At 37.0% G+C, this 20,908-nt stretch overlaps 1 protein-coding gene across 4 annotated transcripts in view; it reads right to left on the minus strand.

The window, feature by feature from the left end:
• The window catches only part of npnta (nephronectin a), a 71,832-nt gene extending 50,924 nt beyond the window's left edge, over positions 1-20,908 (minus strand). The window contains exons 1-2 of one of the 4 annotated variants that reach the window (XM_038271003.1): positions 20,446-20,908; positions 4,934-5,034 (exon numbers count right to left, since the gene is read on the minus strand). In XM_038271003.1, the coding sequence (XP_038126931.1) occupies positions 4,934-5,034; positions 20,446-20,516 (172 nt within the window). In that variant the 5' untranslated portion in view covers positions 20,517-20,908. The remainder of the gene's footprint in view (positions 1-4,933; positions 5,035-20,445) is intronic. The other 3 variants (XM_038271004.1, XM_038271005.1, XM_038271006.1) reach the window with 3 other exon arrangements.

The following is a 20,908-nucleotide window of genomic DNA, read 5'->3' on the forward strand; positions in this document are numbered from 1 at the left end:
CAAACTGCAGTGAGACCCACTCCAACCATCTTCCGAATGCAAAATGTATTTTGAAAATAAAAAAGCTGCAACTAGTTTATCCTATCCCAGTTAGAGCAGGAAGTCTTTGTCTAAAATTTATATTTCTGTATTTCTATTGTCCAATTTTGGTTTATGCAAGTTAGTAAAGTTGACAGTTCATAAAAGTTAAATAACTATTGTAATTTATCTTCTTATAGAAAACTAAATGAATCAAACGCTTAAAGACAAAACGCAAAAGATATCCATAAAACTTTCATCATCAGGGGGAACTGAGCTTTCTGACATTATTTGGTTTTGATCATTTTGATTCTGATGTTAACCTGTATAATCATTGTGTTATTAGTTTCATAACTTCTGTATGTTCCTCTACCTGGGTGGGTGGATGAGGATCCCACTTCGATCCTCTCTTAGATTAGAATCTTTTTTTATTAAAACATTTGGTTTTACTTTATTTTAACAAGCTATCCTGCTTTTTTATACTACATGAGTTGGTGTGTAGCCCTGAGGTGTTGTAGTTACACAAAGCAGGTCAAAAAGCCCATACTTCATCTATCTATAGAAATAATTACAAATGAACAAAAAAAGTTTAATAATGTTATCTCAACAGTAATACAGCTTCAGCTCTATGTCACAGAGGTTTAGGTTTCAATAGAAATGGGCTTAAGTGTGCAAATAGTCTAATACTTCATGTGACAAAAAGATGTGATGACATTTGGTAAGAAAAGAGCTTCAACTGTGGCTCATCCTTACTTATAGTCTGTCATAATGTCATGAATGAAGTCTTTGCCAAATCTGAAAGCTCTACGCTCTCTTGCTCTCTCTCTGCCTGATTTCCAGACATTGTTCCCCTAACACAAGAGCAATAATTTCTCAGTGTCTAACCTCTGAACTATTTCCCATTTTTTCCCCTGTTTTTTATTTATTAAACTTTATCTATCTACGCAATACTCTAATAGCTAAGGACAAACAAATCGTCACTGATCCATTAAGTTTTTTATTCTTTGAGAAAAGTTGCAGAAAACTAATTCCTGGGTTCTCTGGCTGAAAGCCACAATCCCACTGCTCCAATCGAATCTCTTTCATCTCCACTAAAATCTTCCAGTACCTAAAATCTTTGATGACTGCAACCTCTCAGACACATGCAGGCAAACACACACAGGTCGCTGATTACACTCGCTCTCTTTCCAATACCTTCCAGCTCAGCCGTCTAAAGCTTAAATCAGCACCTTGCTGACTTGATGGAATGCTGATTGTGAGTGAATGGATTTGAGCTGTACCCGGCGAGGAGCATTTGGAAGCATTAAGGAGAGCACTCATCCAGTGATTTTACTCAAAGAGGGAGAAAAGTGATAAGAGCAGAAGATCTGTTTTTAAGCTCCAAATCAACTATGTTCTGCTCAACATTGAACATGTGGGACTCCAGAATAACCAAGAAAACATGCACACATACTTCTGTTTGGCTGCGTGTTGCAGATCGTCTTTAATGCACTTGATTATCCAAGAAATCTCACCTCTTGTGAATCAAAGGTGACATTTCTTAGCTTTCTTGAAAGAAAACAATTTGAGTTTTTTTTTTTCCAACCTAGTGATACAGTACATATTAAAATTTGACTTCACTTTCCCTCCAAAAATGAACAGATCTTAATCTTGCCATGTGAGCCAAGGTAAATAATGCATTTTTTTCTACCATGAATTTTCTGAGCATGAGATGCTGTGAAGGCAAAGAGCCCAGTGCGTGTCACTGGGAGGTTCTGGGCACTGAGAAGACTGCCTTGAGCCAGCATTACTGTTGGGTCTGGCTCAAACGGTGCAACTTTTGCCATTATATTTTAGCACCGAATTACAATCAAAGATGATTAGATGAGAAATCTGGTCATGTTAAAACAAAAGAAGAAAATCTTCCCCTCACGCTATAAAATAAATGTTGTAATTAAAACAATTTGCTTCATAGGCTGGCTTCACTTGTTGGACTAAGAATAATATTAACATATTTTGCTCTGACAGACCTGAGAATAGATATGAGGGATGCCTCACAGGTTAATGTGACTGAAATAAACTATGGGGCCATGAAATTAAACACTATTTGTATCCGATATAGTAATAAATCACTCCAAGATCAAGTAAAAAAGCTACCACTCTGACACTTTATCATAAAAATGTAGCTGCTACACTCAAAAGTTTTAGCATTGTACTGTTGAATCTTTTGCCAAAAAAGGAAAAAATGAAATAAATGTTTAACAAAAAGGGCGGTTTTACAATATAATATAATACAGCAGGAAGATTTCCATCATATGAAGACAAGCTAATATTTCAGCATTGGGAAAAAAAGAGAAACAACAGCATGGCTTATAAGTTAAAGAGTGCAGAAATGTATCATGCATTTTTACATGCAAAGATAAAGACCATTCAGGCCTTTTCCACAGCAGGAACATAACAACTAGAACTTGTAAATGCTCTACCTCACCTCCTGGGTTTGGATTCAATTTGATTCTACGATGCATTGCGATGCATTGCAATGCATCAAAATCCCATTGACTTCATAAAATCCGAAATGTGCCCAGATATCCGCTTTCCAAGCTTTTGGTGCGTTTTTAATTAGGCCTAACCATCTATCGCGGTCATCTCCCTCCGCCTCAGCCATGTTGATTGTTGTTGGTATGCCCCCGGAAGTAATTGAAACTTCACAACTTGTCCATTTGAGGCCAGAAAATAAACAATGACATAATCGATTATGGCACGTTGCCGCATCGATGCTGAATCGTGCATGCCCAGCATTGCAATGCATCGCTGAATCGATTATTGTTGACACCCCTAGAATCCATTCAATTTCACAAGTTAACTTTTTGGTTTTGGTCTCAATGAAAAATAATAATACACAGATATCCCAAAGTGAAGCAAAAAAGTTTAGAAACTTTTTCAAAGATGACTTTAATTAAAAATCCCAAATTAACACAGCAAAGACAACTTCTTAATGTAGCCATGACATCCAAAAGGCCAGTTTTAAAATGGAAAAAAGAACTGAATTTTAAGAGCACACATTTTATATATTCATTAATCATATCTTAGAATGTACTTATTTTCTATATATATATACATTCAAATGTAATTATTTAACAAGTCCCTCTCTTCCCCATGGGTTAGACTCGCACTTGTGGCAAGTGTAAAAATCACCTCCAGCTGAGCAATCTTTATGTGCTCAGGATTGGAGCCACACTTCCCTGGATTTTCTGTCAGCATTTAGAGAACACCATATGCTAGCTAGGTAAAGAAATTTGAGCACATGCAAACTCTGTATCTTAGAAGTCTTCTAGTCTCACCTGGAATTTTGTATGGGCGCAGTATGGGGGGCAAACATGCACAAAAAATAAGTGCATCGGCCTGATTTGCAGTATAACAGTGACTTTTTTTAGCACAAGGACCTAAAATGCTTTAACATCTGTAAAATACTTTATTTTCGATAAATCTGAAAGACTATCTTAATGTGCCTTCTGTCCTGTTGCTTATGGGGAAAGAATGTTTCTGGTTTGAGAAAAAAAAAAGATGTGTTGCAACTGTTCGCAGTCTCCCCTATTCATGAATTAATTCTTTTGTGTTTTACTGCATTTCCTTTCTGTACATTGTTACTGATATGGCTTCTGCATGATTTGCTCGCTATGTTAAGAACCTTGAGAGAAACTACTTGTCTTTTGAATCAAAAATCAAAGTATCATTTTTCATGGAACCATGGCTCTCTTGATAGCAGAAAAACATTTTAAATCCATATTTTACACCTTTTGGAATCATCTAAATTTGATGCAATCTCCGAACATATTTGAAAATCCTAAATGAGCCGCGAGCTAAAACTATTCCTTTGCATTTGTATTTGGCGTTCCTCATAAAAAATAAAAGTCCAGAAATGTTCATGTCCTAATCTAATTTCACAAAACCTATATTCTCTTTAGGCTTCAAGATGAAAAAAAAAAGAAAAATTAACTGAATGCAAACTTCCTAAAGCATATATGAGGAGTATTAATGGTGATTTTTTAAAATGTACTCTGTTAAATTGCTTTCCTAAACTTTACTTAAGCCATGGGATTTTGAGTTGATTCATTCTTTGAGATGGACTCTTTTTACTGACATTTTCTCCACCTTACTAAATCTAAGTCAAACACCTATAGTTTCTAGCCTGCAGCAACTTTTATCCCTGAGAGAGGTAAGCAGTTTTTACTCCTTATTCCAAAAAAACATATTTTTATAGATTGTAAATTATTAATGTCACACAGTGGAAAAGGCATGTTCATTTATATTAATGCCAGCATACTTTGATAAATGTAAACAGCAAAGCAAAAAGAAAATCCAGACATCAAGCCATGCAAAGGAACAATTGTTAGTAAATCATGCAAATGTGGATTCATATATTCCCGCCTTCTTGAGTAACAATGTGTGAAATCAGGGAGTATTTACATTTTATGTAAATGGTAAAAGTAAAAAGCTAAAACACAAGACAAACCTGTGGCAAGGCACAGGGAGCATTAGGGCACATCTTCTGAATCCTCAATACTCTGGTGAATCAAATTCTGTGCATCTCACCAAACCATGGATTTGGTTAACATTAATGGGGCTGTTTTTCTTTTGACAGTGTTGCGTGAGAATTTTTGTTCAATTCTGACTTATCTTTACAGATCGTGCTTATCTTTAACACCACCTTCTGAGATGCTGACTTCTTCATTATGCCCATACCCATAAAAATCAACAGACCAGGTGGGGAAAGCTATGAGTTGTGTGTGTTGTCACATGTTCACACATGTGTTCTTCCCTGCAGATCTTTCTTAGTTTAACAGCATCTTTGCCCCCAGCTTGAAACTTTGAAACCCTGTTAGTCCCATTAGCCCCCACCACCAGCAGCAGCAGCAGCAGACATGTTGGCACTCACGCTGGCAGTGACCCCAGGAGCGGCGTGTCCATCCCCAGCAGCAGTCCACCCTGGCCCCGTATCGACACAGGCCATTGGATGATGCCATCTGTCGAGGCCACCTGTAAGTGGAAAACAATCATCTCTCAACAAATCATGAACAGGAGCTGTCTAGCCATTATTCAACTCTCACAAAGATGTTTTCATAAAGGCTACACTATTTCCATGGAAAACTAGAAGAGTTGATCAAGATTGTTTGCATTAAATAGAGCTGAAATATGCAGTATTTTACTGAAGCTCTGAATTTAAAACCTTTGATTACAACATTTGAATTATTCTTGCAAAGCTGAAACTTAAGTGTATTGATGGTATTTAATTAACATTATCCTGTATTTATCTGCATGTGTATCAAAACAAGAAATTTTGACACCACATCCGGTGAAAAACAATGCAGAAATAAAAGTTATAATAAGAGCAAAAACGGGAGGAGGTTGCAGCTCAGTTTATTTCAGTTTAAAAGCCACATTTAAAGGCAACTTTTAAATCAAATCTAAGGAATCTGATTTGAATTTCTAAGAAAGTGTGAGTTTTAAAAATGTTGTTAGTTACCTTATCAAAGAAATCTTAAAAGCAAATGTTTTTAAGCATGCATTGAAATGTAAATAATGAAGGATTTCAGATTTTCTTTGCCCCCTGTAAGCAGATGCTCTAGCACACTGAATCCCGTGTGTCCTGAAAACTTGCCAGGTTCGTTTAAAATGTAGCTGCACCACCAAGACACACATTACTGTAGAGGTCTATATGATGAGTTATTTTGACTGCCGTAGAAAATTCAATATTTTTCTCTACTGCCCTTTTCATGACAGCTGCGGATATCTTTAATGTCACACAGAGGATGTGACGGAGTTAGTTTTGTATAAAAGTTGGTGATTTCCTATTTCTCCCAGAATTATAACTGTTGGACTTTTTTTGTATTATTATTATTTTGTTACCACAAGCTCTATCCAGCTCTTGGCCGATACAAGTGGATTAGCTTTTTATCTGCAAGAAGAAAGAGAGGAATGATTCCTTTTAAGGATACTGCAGGAAAACCAAGCCAGTATGAGATTTTACTAGAATCATGTATGATATAGAAGAATAAGTGATTCGTTTAGACCTTTATTACTACACACATTAGTATGTGTGTGCTTTGCAAAATGTAAAGGAAATAAAAAAAACATATATGTATATAATTGATTTAGTACAGTAAAACATTTCCTCATTCACAAAGCACAGAATATTCTATCTTTTACTGCTATGAGTAAAATTGGGCTTTGCTCAGTATTCAAGGCACATCCCTTGCTGCTATCCATGCCTGTTAGTATCTCCATGCCAAGATGAGGAAATGCTAATGCTTGCTTGTGCTGCCAATCACCACAGTATTAAAAAAAAAGCAGATGGATTCTAAGTGAGAGTGGCAGATATAGAAAAAAATGTTTGCCCACTGTCTGGCAAGCAGGAAAGCAGCTAGTCAAACACAGAGGAGAGGAGCGCAAGAAAAAACAAAAGAAGGGAATTAAGGGGATGGAAAGAAAAAGAAAAGAAATATTCAACTGCATGGAGATGAAAAAATGAGATGAGAGAAAAGAAGAAGAAGAAGACAAAAGGCCTCTAACAAAGTCAGAACTGTGAAGACAAGACCGCCCAGTGCTGATTTAATCATGTAAATACTATATTCATACTTTATCCATATTATCAAGAGGAAAAAAAGACAGGTCAAACACTGCAAAAAAAGGTTTTTGTTCAGGTGTTACAACCCCTGGCAAAAAGTATGGAATCACCAGTCTTGGATGAGCACTCATTCAGACATTTCATGCTGTAAAACAAACTCAGATCAAAAACATGATACAATATTAAGGTCGTTCCAAAGTGCAACTTGTTGGCCTTCAGGAACACTCAAAGAAATGAAGAGAAAACATTGTGGAAGTCAGTGAATGATACTTTTATTGACAAAACACAGGGAAATAAATATGGAATCACTCAATTCTGAGGAAAAAAGTATGGAATCATGAAAAACTCATAAACAAAAGACCATTCAAAATACATCACTAGTATTTAGTTGCACCACCTTTGGCTTTTATAACAGCTTTCAGTCTTTGAGGCATGGACTTGATGAGTGACAAACAGTATTCTTCATCAATTTGGTGCCAACTCTCTTTGATAGCAGTTGCCAGATCAGCTTTGCTGGTTGGACCCTTCTTGTGGACCATTTTTTTCAATCTCCACCACAGGTTTTCAATTGGGTTGAGATCTGGACTATTTGCAGGCCATGACATCGACTGAATGTGTCTTTCTTCAAGGAATGCCTTCACTGTTTTTGCCCGATGGCACGATGCATTGTCATCTTGGAAAATTATTTCATCATCACCAAACATCTGTTCAATTGAAGGGATGAGAAAACTGTCCAAAATGTCAATGTAAACTTGTGCATTGATAGAAGAATTAACCACAGTCGTCTCCCCAGTGCCTTTGCCTGACATGCAGCCCCATATCATCAAGGACTGTGGAAATTTGGTTGTTTTCTTCAGGCAGGCCTCTTCATAAATCTCACTGGAACGGCACCAAACAAAAGTTCCAGCATCATCACCTTGTCCAATGCAGATTCTTGACTCATCACTGAAGACAACTTTCATCCAGTCATCCACAGTCCATGATTGCCTCTCCTTAGCCCATTGGAGTCTCGTTCTTTTATGTTTAGGTGTCAATGCTGGTTTTCGTTTAGCTTTCCTGTATTGAAATCCCATCTCCTTTAGGCGATTTCTTACGGTTCGGTCACATACATTGACTCCAACTTCCTCCCATTTATGCTTCATCTGTTTAGTTGTACTTTTTCGGTTTTCAAGACAAATGGCCTTAAGTTGTTTGTCTTGACGCTTTGATGTCTTTCTTGGTCTACCAGTACGCTTGGCTTTAACAACCATTCCATGCTGTTTGTATTTGGTCCATATCTTGGATACAGCTGACTGTGAACAGCCCACATCTTTAGCAACCATGCGTGAAGGGTTACCTTCTTCAAGAAGTTTCACAATCCTCTCTTTTGTTTCAAGGGACATTTCTCTTGTTGGAGCCATGGTTCTCACCACTCCACTTGGTCCAGCAGCCCTCCAAGGTGTCATGACTGCAGGTGTTTTGAACTGCACACTAACGGGCACATCTAATCTGGGGCAGGTGTCCATTTAGGGAAAGGAAATAGACTGGGTGTGTCCTTTTTTTTCTACCTCCAATTTGAGTGATTCCACACTTTTTTCCTCAGAATTGAGTGATTCCATATTTATTTCCCTGTGTTTGGTCAATAAAAGTATCATTCACTGACTTCCACAATATTTTCTCTTCATTTCTTTGAGTGTTCCTGAAAGCCAACGAGTTGCACTTTGGAACGACCTTAATATTGTATCATGTTTTTGATCTGAGTTTGTTTTACAGCATGAAATGTCTGAATGAGTGCTCATCCAAGACTGGTGATTCCATACTTTTTGCCAGGGGTTGTATAACTGAAGGTTAATAGTCATCGAATGTTTAAAAAATCTCATATATGCAACCAATCAAAACGGTAATTAAAATGATCTGGCAGATTGAGAGAAGATATATTTTAATACTTTGAAGCCATTCCTGGATAACCTTTATTATCTCATTTGCACTTTTAGTGATCCTCTAATCTTAAGACTTTGGGCCGGATCTATCAAAGGTTTTCGTGTATAAAAACGTGAGCTATTTCACTGCGCACGCTAAAAAATGTACAAACTGATCTATCAACAGCGTGCTAAAAGGATTTGGTCTTTAAAACGTGCTAAATAGCGCCTCTTATCCATTTAGTACTTTTTCTGCAGTGAATATGCAATATGGGGCGTTTACACGCAAAAGTGCGTCTTGTGGGAGGAGAACATGTAAATATATTAATTTAGCACTCGCAAAGTGATTTATCAAAGCTGAGAGCAATTTTGCTAACGGTATCTGACTCTATATTTAACACGTTTCAAAAGAAGGTGCAAATGGTCTGTATGCGTAATTGCGCACACATGGCAGCGGTTATTGTTGCAAGAAGGAGACATGGAAATGAAGCAAGGAGACGCAGAGAACGCATTTTTTCACTCCGTGTGAATATTTTTGGAATGAACGAGGAAACGATCATCAAAACATTCCGTTTATCCAGCATTGCCATTTTGGAGCTGTTGGGGGAACTCCGAATGGATTTGGAGCCAGCCACAAGGAGGACCCACGCAATACCAGATATCACAAAACTCCTTGCAACATTGCACTTTTTGCATCTGGGATCTCCCAATCTCGTTTTTCAGAAGTGCTGTCCGACGTTCTAAATCCCATGTCGCCCTGACGCCCTACCGGAGAACCCCGACACCCTGCGCCTGTGGAGCAACATGCCAATGCTGCGGGGATGCGTCCGCGCAGTCATCTCATCCACAGTCCCATTGTGAGCCATTTGGTATGTGCATTTTTCTACAGGCCAATACAAAATACCTGTTTTTTTTTTGTTTTTTTTTTTGTTTTTTTATTACTGCATTGAAGTAGACATTCAGCCACATAGGCTACCACCTTAGGGAATAAAAGTTGCCAAAGTTTATATATATATATATATATATATATATATATATATATATATATATATATATATATATATATATATATATATATATATATATATATAAAATTTTTTTTTTTTTTTTTTTTGGAGGGGTTGGGGTGTCACTGTAAGATTAAAATTTCTTAATGCACTAGTTTGCACAAACTACAAACTACTTTTCCGCAAACCAAAAAACGCGCAAAACCACCATTTAAATAGGGCGTCTCCAACAATTTTGCATCTGCCACCAGTTATGCAATCGCTCTTGTTAAATCACCCGCAAGCCATGGTTCAGCCCCTCGCGCAAAATTCCAGTTTGCGAGCGCAAATTACTGCACGCAAAATTGGATCTTGATAAATCCGGCCCTTTGAGTAGAAAGCCTCCCTTATCACTGACACAATTTTTACCATCTATCTTCCATATTGCAGCTGTTGTATTTTTCTTACTTGTGGAAACTAAAACAAATACTTCTAGGAGAGATAGAAAAAAATATGTAAACCATGTTTAGAGTTTTTTTTTTTTTAATCAAGATTAAGTTGCCTTTAACTGTTCTATTTATTGATATAATCAGGCATGTAGCTTTTTACAGTCCACTTTTAAATCACTTGTTTTAATCTTAATGTCTGGCTTAAATTAATTTTTAAAATTGTTCTTTCTAACTGATTATTGCTATTGTTCTTTTCCTTTTTTTTTTTACTTATTACATGTCAAAGGAAACAAACATTTTAACATGTAGTCAAACTTTTGCTACAGCAACATATTTTTCCTTTTCATTGTAAAAGTGTCTTGAATTGTCTAATTAATGAAATACAGATTAACTTGCCTTTCCTTGTCTAAAAGAGGTTTTGTTATGTCTGGATTCAAAGTACTTGCCTTGGCTTTACCTGGATATTACCTATATCTTCAGCGACATAAATCATGACCAACCATCTTCAGTTACATTAAGATGTAAATGTTTGGGGGGGGGGTTAATCCAAAGCAAGAAAACATACACAATACTTTACATTTTCCACATACAATAGTGCTTTTGATATGATGCTTGAAAAGGAATAGGACTGATCATGATTTTCTACAGCTGTTTAGTATGTAGAGCTACACCATTCCTCCCCATCTGTTGCTGAACTTGTAGCCAGCCAGAAGGCTGAAAGAAAGCTATTACACTTTTCCCTCAATTCTAAAAAAGTACATTTGGATTTTTGAATCCTAAATAAGAGTCAAGCATCACTCTTAACATTTACAAGCACAGTTAACAGGCTCAGAGTGGTATGTCTGCTAAGAAGCTGACTGAACATAACTTACAGCCTGTGACCAGATTTCTGAAATCAAATCTGGGGACTTTTCCAGCTTATAGACACAAATAAATACGTGTGATCAAGATTACATTTAGGAAACTGGGGCAGCAATGGTTTTATTTTATTTTTTACAAATCTATTCATATTTAATCAAAGTGTTAAAGCGAGGAATGTGCTTTTCCACACTCTTAAGATTAATGAAATGAATAAATCGATAGGGTTATTTATAGAAAATTAGAACTGTGTCTCTGGGTTGGGGTAAAAGGATGGGTTGGGAATCGAGGGGTCCTGGGTGGTTAACCTTTTCATAACACGAGGACCCAAATTTGGGTCCTCAGCACTCACCCCAAGATGGTTTTTAGACCTGTAACATATTCTCTGGAGTCTTGCCTTTATTTTGATACCAAAACAATTAAAATAAACTCTGTAGTTCTTGAGATATATTCAATTCATTTTGGGCATGTTATTTTCAAGCATATTTCTCGAAAACAGGCCTAGTGTGCAAGAGGTTAAAGGGCCTAAAGAGCTCGACCACCCCATAAAGGAAGAGTGACATGAGGAAAGGAAAAAAACAGAAAATACAAACATTTTCTCCAACATTTAGCCTATGCCTGTGGCTGTCTCTGCAGACAGAATTCCCCCATCTCTTCAAAAAAAGGGCAACAAATGCTAATTTTGTTCACATGTACATACCTATGAGAATTAGATTTCACTGCATTAACATAGATCAAAAACAAGTAGTGGTCAAGCCTGCAGTTAAAGGATGATATACAGCTGTGCTTGAAAGTTTATAGACCCTCCCATTAAAGAAAATTATCAAATTCACATGAGCAATTCAAAGAAGACTTAAAAGGCTAAAAATAAATACAAAAATTAAAAAATTATAATTACGGACAATAAAATATTTATTTTGAATTTTTATTTAAAAAAGAATTCTAAAACAATGTCCCAGATTATATAAAGTACCTTACTTATGAACAGTGAACCAACATACCTGTCAACAGATGCAGAATGTTTGTGCAGGAGCCCCATCAGGCTTCTTTACCTGTTTTATTTATTAATATATACAAATATGTACGAAATTATATACATTCAAAATTTCAATTTTTAATAATTGTATTTAATATTACTTTTGCCGATTTCAATTTATTTTAGTGTCATCTGATTTTTTTGGAATGGAAGGGTATGTGAACCTTTGGGCATGATTGTGTGTTTATTACTGCAGAGAATGCATCAGGGGCCTGTGCATGTCAAAGAACCAGATTAATTTCTCCCACTTATGATCTCTATGCACTGCTCCTCTACCTATGCAGATCCTGTGTTTCCTGTCTTTCATTACCTGACACGCTGATTAATTCAGGTGTACCTGGCAGCTTACCAGGGTTGTTTTCTTTCTAGCCCTCTTCTGACTACTGCCTGCTCTCTATTTAAATCTTCTATTTCTCCCCTCTCTTCAACTGTTCTTTCCATCATAATTCCAATTTTCCTCCACTCTTATTCAATCTTCTTTCTATCAGTCTTCCTATAATTGTCCTCTCTCCTCTTCTATCAATCTTAAACTATTCTAAAACAGTGACATAATATAATCAAAACCCCTTCCAAAAACATTACAACATGAAAACTTTAAATGAAATAGTTAAAATAAGATTTTTGTTTCACACACCTATTGGAATTTGGTTATTTTAGATGAAATACTGTGGTTCTTCTGAAATAATCTCATCATACATATGATTATCATTATTGTTGTGATTGTTACTATTATCTCACCTGAATAAATACTAAAATGCTAATTACCGCACAATATTTGGAGCTATAAGCAAAAACAACCTAACAAATGAACATTAAACAGCTGGTTATCTCTTAATCCATCGTTCTCAGATCATGCAGATCTTGTCTCATTCAGTTTTCCTGTTACTGACTCCTATTTTTTTATGAGGAATTTTCATATGCCTAAATCAAGTAGTAGAAAAGCACACCTAAGCCTGGAGGTCTAAGCTTACAAATCAGAACCATAAATCAGCAAAACAACTAATTATAACTACTAATAATAACTAATTATCTGAAAATATAAATTAAAGGTCAAAATCTGTTCTAAAACATCTTCAGATGCTGATCCCTTGAAAACCACCGAAGTCTTGTTTTACTCATGCCAGCTGCAGCCAATGGTCTTGCCTTGCTTTTCATTGATTAGCTTTGTTTATGTTACATTTTGGGTCCTCGTCCGTTGTAAAAAAAAATATATATCAAAGATCTTTTCTACCTGGCAAAAAACCAAACATTTATCACAAGGCTCAGTCCAATCCAACTAAAATAAATCGATTAACACTGTTACCTTAACACAGAGCAACTCCCCCAGCAGTGACCGGTTATGACGAACCTCCGTGGTGCGCTTTGTTCCTCATATATACACCAGTGCCACCAGTTACTATATCACCTGTTTCTGCACACACACTCATGTGGTCTTTCTACCAAAATAACAGTCTACATCAAACATTTCCCCCGTCATTCATAAAATCTAGGAAATTCCCTGTAGTAACATCCAGTATTATACACCAATGAGTTACATAAATTGTTGTTGTGTTGGTCTAAAATAGAATAACATAGTTAGACTTTATGTTGTGTTTTGTGAAATCTTGATTTTTTTTCCTTAAAAAAGAAAAAAAAATGTCTTATAAAAAAAACTTAGCTTTAAAGCCTCTTATTTATATTCTACTATAAGAAATATGGAGGTCACCTAGATCAAGGCAAAATTAAGCAGATTCTAAAACGCAAAGCTGAGATAAAACAATGAAGATCAATGAAGGAGCAAAGCCTCCCTTCCTGCATAGGAATTAGGGCAGAGATGTTGACATGCGAGGGGTACAGGATTATTGAATCAAACGTTTCCCTCTGATGGAGTCTTAAAAACAATCCTACTTAATTACATATGAATATGGCATCACGTTCCATGTTCCCACGGTAACTCTGGATACCCCCGGCTTTTGTGAAAATCAACACAATGTGAACTTTAAATTGATGGCTTCATGCAGTTTCCTGAATCACAGTTTTATCAAATGAAACACCACTGGTATGTCAAATTGGGTCCTTGTTCAACCTTTGATATCTGAAAAGGTGAGAACAAATCAAAGTCAGTGTTGAGAACTGTGGGTGGACACTGCGCATTAAAGAAGACCAGCTTGTCCTCAGTGATATTCCACTGAATGGAAAACTGGCATATCAATTTGACGCTACTATAATACCTGCATTTATTACCCTGAAGGACTGAATAATGATCCAAAATTGGACTTAAACCTTGAGGGAACTGAAGCAGATAATTATTATCCTTCACGCATAATGCGAGACACCTCCACTCAAGTAAAGTCAAAAAGACAAGCTCGTTCCCTGAGAGCCTGATAATAATGCGGATACCATTGTCCTTATATCGAATTGCTAAGCAAAACCATAGCAGGCATATCATTCATTTTAGACAGCAAAGAATTGTCTGTGCATCTCTTACAGAGAGGAGATTAGCTTTATAATCACGACCATGAAAGCGTATGATCTGAACTCAACGTGCTGATGATTTAATCAATGTCTCAGCTATTCCTTACATACCCTGAAGCATGAATAGAACAGCTGACTGGATTGTTCTCGTGCACATCCATGAAGATTACCTGCCTCAGTGGTAGCATCTCGATGTGGGAGACTTGCTTCAGCCTGCCAAGCTCAGCTAAAGGCTCACAGGAGTTGTTAATGTGTCACACTGTTTTTAATTAGCCACCTCTGCCGAATGTCTTGCCAACTCTGCACACACACAGCCAAGACTATCACATTAACAACAAGCACCATGTGGCCGTATGACAATTATGGGGCAAAAGATTTATAGTAAGGTAAGAGGTATGATGGTTTATGAAATCATTTTTCTAGTACAGGGGCGGATATTTATTGAGTGAAAACCTGGCTGAGAAGTGAAAGCCTTTATTTTAATCTGCTGTTGGCACTTCAGATCACAAAATGGTATTTGGGATGACAGAGGCTCAGGAGTTAGGAGTTTATTCAATAACTGGTGGGTTGCTGGTTTAAGCCCCTGCTCTGTTCTTCTCAGTTGTGTCCTTTGACACACAGCTAAGGAGACAAGGACTGCTGTTGGTGGTCAGAGGACCGGTTGCTGCCTTGCTTCTGTTGGTCTGCCCCAAGGCAGCTGTGGCTACTGCGTACCCCCATCAGCATGCGTACCCCCATCAGCTATATATATATATATATATATATATATATATATATATATATATATATATATATATATATATATATATATATATATATATATATATATATATATATATATTTATAGTCAGTGCAATTAACACCAAGTCAAATTTCTTGTAAGTACAAACATACTTGGCTTGATTCTCATTCTGAAGTTTCACCAACATGAATGTCAACAAGTGCATCGAGAGTTAAATACAGTCATCATCAAAGCCAAATGTCCAGGTTGAAGTTAAAACATGTTTATTATGTCAACATGTTCTTAAAAGATTAGCTTTCTACTCAGTGACTTAAGTTTTTTTGAAGCTTAATCCCCCTTGCTTTGGATTCAGATTTTTTTTTCACACTATTACAGTAAAAAAAAAATGTATTGGTACACAACCAAACAGTTTACCTACTCACACATGGACATACCCCTGAGCAGAAGGTCGAACTAAGAACTAAGTTGCACCCCAAATCCAGAACTAAGGTGTCATCTGTTTTAATTACCAGTTTCAAATGTATTTATACAGCACATTTAAAATCAGTTGTTGACCAGAGGGCTTCGTAATTACATCAACAGTCATAAAGAGCAGAAAGATTACAACCTTAATCTAAAATAGACTCACAAAAGAGTTAAGATTTCTTAGAACGATTAAGTATCTCATACTTATTCAAAGCCATGGAAAAGAGGAGCTGTAAGAACTTGCAAGCTAAGGAATTTGACTGTTTTGTGGAGAAACATAATAAAAGAATCTTTCTTTTAGATGTAAGTGCCCATGAAAACACATTAATCTGTGACTTATCTTACCGTGTTTCTTTGTAATTTCAAAAACTAGCAGTCATTGGTGTAGAAGGCTTTTAGCAAGCTATGGTCAATCACTTGCTTTGCAAAAAAAATAAAAAAAAAATTTTTTTAATCACAAATATTTACGCTCAATACAGGTATTTTTGCTACCAGCTACTGTTTATGTGTGCAAAAACAGCCTTGTTTTGCTTGTGTTTTCAAGATATCAGCAGTGGAAGAAAAAGCAGCTTATTTCCAAAAACGGAAAAGGAATAGAAATCAGAAATAGTGCTGTAACATTTGGTGTGTACACAGCTGTAAATGTAACATTATGGCAGAAAGTCTTAAGTGAACCAGCTTCTAAAAAGTGGTGAGGGTTTTTACCATTAAATTTCCAAATACAAAGCCAAACTCAGTTTGTTCCAATAATGAACAAATTAAGGCTGCAAATGGGAAAACACAGAGAAAGAAAAAGGCAAAGAGGATAAAGCAAGACATTTTTGGTGTGTTTTTTCCCCCCCTTTGCCTCTTTCTTAAGAACTTGTTAAATATTTGTGATTTCATAATTTTACCACATAATCTAAATGAAATGTTCAACTTAGCAGTATTTGACCTCCACATGAACAAAGTAGATGATAAACCAATCTGTAAGGCATTAAACGCACACTATTAAAATTCAACCTTACATCCTCTCTGTGATATATTCTGACAGAGTCTGTGTGCAAAGAGGTGCACAGCACCACAGGAGCAGGTCCACGAAACTGTCCCCTAACATGTTCTTTTTACTATATTATTACTTAAGCTTGTTTGTGCTTTATCATGCCCAGTTTCTCCAGGATATTGAAGGAAAGCAATATTTTGTTATAAGCCATCTGTTTAGACAACACTGTCAGATCTGGTCACTCAAATAAACTTAACGTGATGATTGAACATAAATGGGTTTGAACAAACATTTCTGGAGTTCATAAAAGCGAGTCCTGAAAATCATAGCATTTTGATTAGCATGATGTGATCACATTAAGGTAATCTGAGGAAAGATTGGATGATCTCCAAGTGAATAAATGCATCTCTGCATTCTCAGGCATCCACCCCAAAAACATGCATGCTGGGTTAATTACCCAACCCAAATAGACCTTACACAAACCTGTCAACAGCCATGCTGTTATAGACTCTGACCCGTCATCCCTCACCATTTCTTACCATCTAAGTGTGAGAGAGGTTTAGAACTTGTATAGATAAATGGGATTTAAGGGATACTGCATAAGCTGTTTGATGTATTGATGGTGCCCACCGCACACATTACAATAAACCTTTGTTTTTATACAACAAGGGTATAATAAACGTATGTATTTGCACCTGAGATGAACAGAACATTTCTTGTCAGAGAAAAAGTAGCCATCTGTTCTCTCCCCAGTGCAAAGACAACTCTCTCATCCTTAAAATGGATCATACATAAACATTAGCAAACACGTCTGACTCCTGCGGCTCTTCCAGAGGCCATCCCTCCAGTATAAAATCATGTCATAAGCCTCTGTGTAGTCCTTATTTAAAATAAACTTTTTTTTAGCTTATCTGTTTTTTTATACAATAATGCATAACATGATGTCGTTGCACTTTTTTTGTATCAAACAGCTCGACATAGAACAGCTATTTGCAAAGCAAAACCAACCCTAAGAGGACTATAAGGACTACATGCACTATGGTGCATGAGGTCCCTCAGGCTGTCTGCCGACTGTTCTTTCTACTTTCTTACTTCTACGCCTGAAAGCCCAAATGTGGATCCGATATCCCTACATAACCTGGCATCCTTTTCTTTCACAAGCTTTGGATTATGACAGAGGATGTCTGGTATGCAACATTTGGCTATGCTAGAGTTAACAACTTAAGGACATCAGTGGTGAAGAAAATCCTCTACTGTGCATGCTGTCTTTCACTTTCAGGTATTTTCTGCTATGACATGTAATTGGCTGGGTTCTGGTTCCTTCCTATGAGCAAACAAAAGGAGCAGCAATAGCGGCATGCTGTGGAAACACTGGCGCAGGCTTATTAACTATATCATGTGCTGCTATGGGAGAGCAGAACTATCTCACCGATGATGCAAACAACCCTTCAGGGCCAGATGGATAAGCCTGTTAGGAATGCTCTCTAAAAGGCAATAAGTGAGCAGGAATAGGTGATAAATGTTTTCCTTGCTCGCACTTACTCTCAGGGGATATTTTCTCAATGAATTAATATTGAAGCGAGGGACTCAAGTCTGAGCATGTTTATACCCATAAAAATTGGCAAATTATGAGCATGGTGACAAGCCACTCCATCAGCAGGAATGTTAATAATGTACAATATGCTGCTGTGAAGGCTGGAATAAATGATTATTTCACAAAGGCATAGTGTTAAACAAAGTCAGACCAATACTCTCTTGATGAGCCCTATCAGGCAGATAATAGCTGTGAGGGGTAGAAAGAATATTTGTGATATGAAGTTATACCTATTTTCTTGTATTTATTTTCCCTCTATCTCTCACAGAAACAACATTTTCCAGCTGGCTGAAACCTTTGATCTCCTAATTGCTTCAGATATGTGCTTATTTAAAGCAGAGACTCTGTTGGAGAAGATAAGCTTTAAAAAACACAATAGACATGCACACCTCATGAATATAGCAGGTGAAATGACAACGTCTGTCAGGGCTTTTTGCAGACATTAATATAAGAATAAACTTTAATGGCTTTCAAATGAAATTTCTGTTCATTTAGAATATGCTAATATGTTCTTCTCTGAAGGTTGCTCATGGAGTTGCAACTAGCACGCAGATCCGTTCAAGATAGAAGATGTAAGATTTTTTTCACACAAAGGTTACAGTAAATCCTGCAACAATAGATTCTGGACAGGCAAGCTTATCCTCATGCCTGTGCATAGTGCAAAATAAAATCGAAATAAAATCGCAGTATTGGTTGAAAAAAATACAATTTTTTGGGCACAATCGTTCAGCCTTCTTGTAGGATTAAGCAGTAATGAAACACAAATAGATGATATATTTATTTTTATTTATATAAAGAATGATTGTTTTTTTATTTTGTTAAAAAATAAATTAACTTAAATTTTAAGGATGGGGGGGTATACCTGTCTAGGCGTCAATGTGAGGACCACTTTTCCAATTTCACCATCACAATGAGGACCGGTTGTTGTGAAGTGAAGAAATATTGCTGGTCTTCACAAGGTATTTTGCTAATGGTTAGTTTTAGGGCAAAGGTGTCCATTGGGTTACGGTAGGATTAGGGTGAGGTATGCATTGGTTATGGTTAGGTTTAGGTTTATTTTTAGGGTTAGGGCATAAAAATGTTTTCTAATTTGACTTTTGCATTTTTCTTGTTTCTTTGTTTGCTTTTTTACACAACAAGAAGATCAAGCCAGATTGTATCTTCTGCTAGGCTGCTTTTGTCAGTATGGAACATTTTTAATAGTTTCTGTTTATTAGAACAATAATAATAAAAAAACTACTTATGTGATTGTTTTTCATAAAAGGTATCTGATGATTTTGAAAAACATCTCTACCCAGCTGCTTATCTTAAGAGAGAAAGATGCTGGTCGATGGGAAGATTGATGAATAGAGGGCGGTTAACAAAACCAAAACAGTCAGAGGCTGCAGAAGATTTGGGACAGAAAAGGGTCAAACATGCAGATGGAGCTACGCTGGATGGTTTTAACTTCAAAAACTCTTGTGTTATGATTGCTTTTAGTCCAAGTCAAAGTCCAGACCTAAACCCTGTTGAGAATCTCTGATAAGACTATATATATAATACTATTTTTTTTCAAGAAGCTATCCATTAAATCTATCAATGAAGAAGTCAAACTGCATATCTGTTCAGTAGATATGCAAATGCAAGACCTAAAAAAGGTCCCAACTGTGAGTGGAGCAACAAATACTGTCTATTAAAATAAAGTAAGGTGAATTAAAACAGCAGAATTTGAAAAGGGGGAAGAATACTTTGCGACTGACAACATTTGTGGTGGTGGTGTAACTTTCTATGTGTTTGGATGGGCTCTCCTTGTCTGAGCTCCATAAATCCATTTCAATCTGGCTTCACTGAGCAATGAACTCTGGGTCATAACATGTCAATCAGAGTGATCTTAGTGAAGGAATGTATCAGAAGGGTGTGCACAAACGCAGAGCGCATATTGGTGTCACTGTGCGTAAGTGTAAGGATTAAAATAGCAAACAGCTTTAATTCAGAGGTAGGCCTACCTACGGATGAGAATACCTAAAAGGTGCATTCTTTTGGTGTCTGGCGTCTTCTCACACACACCTCATGGGAATCGTGTTTGAACACGATCCACCAGGTAGTGTCCTCACACATCAAATCAGCCTGTGCGCTCAAAGCAGGAGCCGCTCGGCGTGACTTTAGCAAATGTAAACAACGCACCGATCGGAGAAACCGTGCGTCCTACAAGACGCGCGGATCCATTTGGATGGATTGGACTGTTGCTCTGGTTCAAGCGACACGTTGATTTTTTTTTACTCAAGATATTTTAATATCTAAGCAACCTTTGTATTATATTCATTAAATACAAAAAGATCACTCATTTTAACGAAATACAGTGGCGTTAAATTGCTCCTACCTGCCGTCGAAGTCTGCGCTTGCTCCAAAACAGCAACTGTAAAACAAAACCAACTTTGTCCATAATTCCATGATTGATTCTCAGAGTTTCGCGACCAGGCTGATGTGTTCTTTAGAATCCAAAAGCACTGGGTTGGAAAAGGGAAACTACTTTATAAAAATAGAGGAGACAATGTGCTGCAGCCTGAATGTAATCGGGTATATGGTTCATCTGAGATATCCAGATAGAGGAAAGCGGTGAGATGATCCAGTCAGATGCCTGATGGTAGAAGGAGTCCCAGTGGTGTGAGAGCGGAGCGGGACGCACTCTGCCGGGAGAGGATGGTTCAGCCCCTCTCTCTCTCTCTCCTCTCCCTCTCTCTCCTCTAACAAGTTCACAAAGAGGACTCTCCAAACCCTGAAAGCTCTGACCCCTCATTACCTTTACGCGTTAATCCGGCACCTTTAAAGAAAAATACGCACAG

The sequence above is a fragment of the Cyprinodon tularosa genome, unplaced genomic scaffold, assembly GCF_016077235.1.
Source record: "Cyprinodon tularosa strain WSP-4 unplaced genomic scaffold, ASM1607723v1 ctg787, whole genome shotgun sequence".
Taxonomy (NCBI): domain Eukaryota; kingdom Metazoa; phylum Chordata; class Actinopteri; order Cyprinodontiformes; family Cyprinodontidae; genus Cyprinodon; species Cyprinodon tularosa.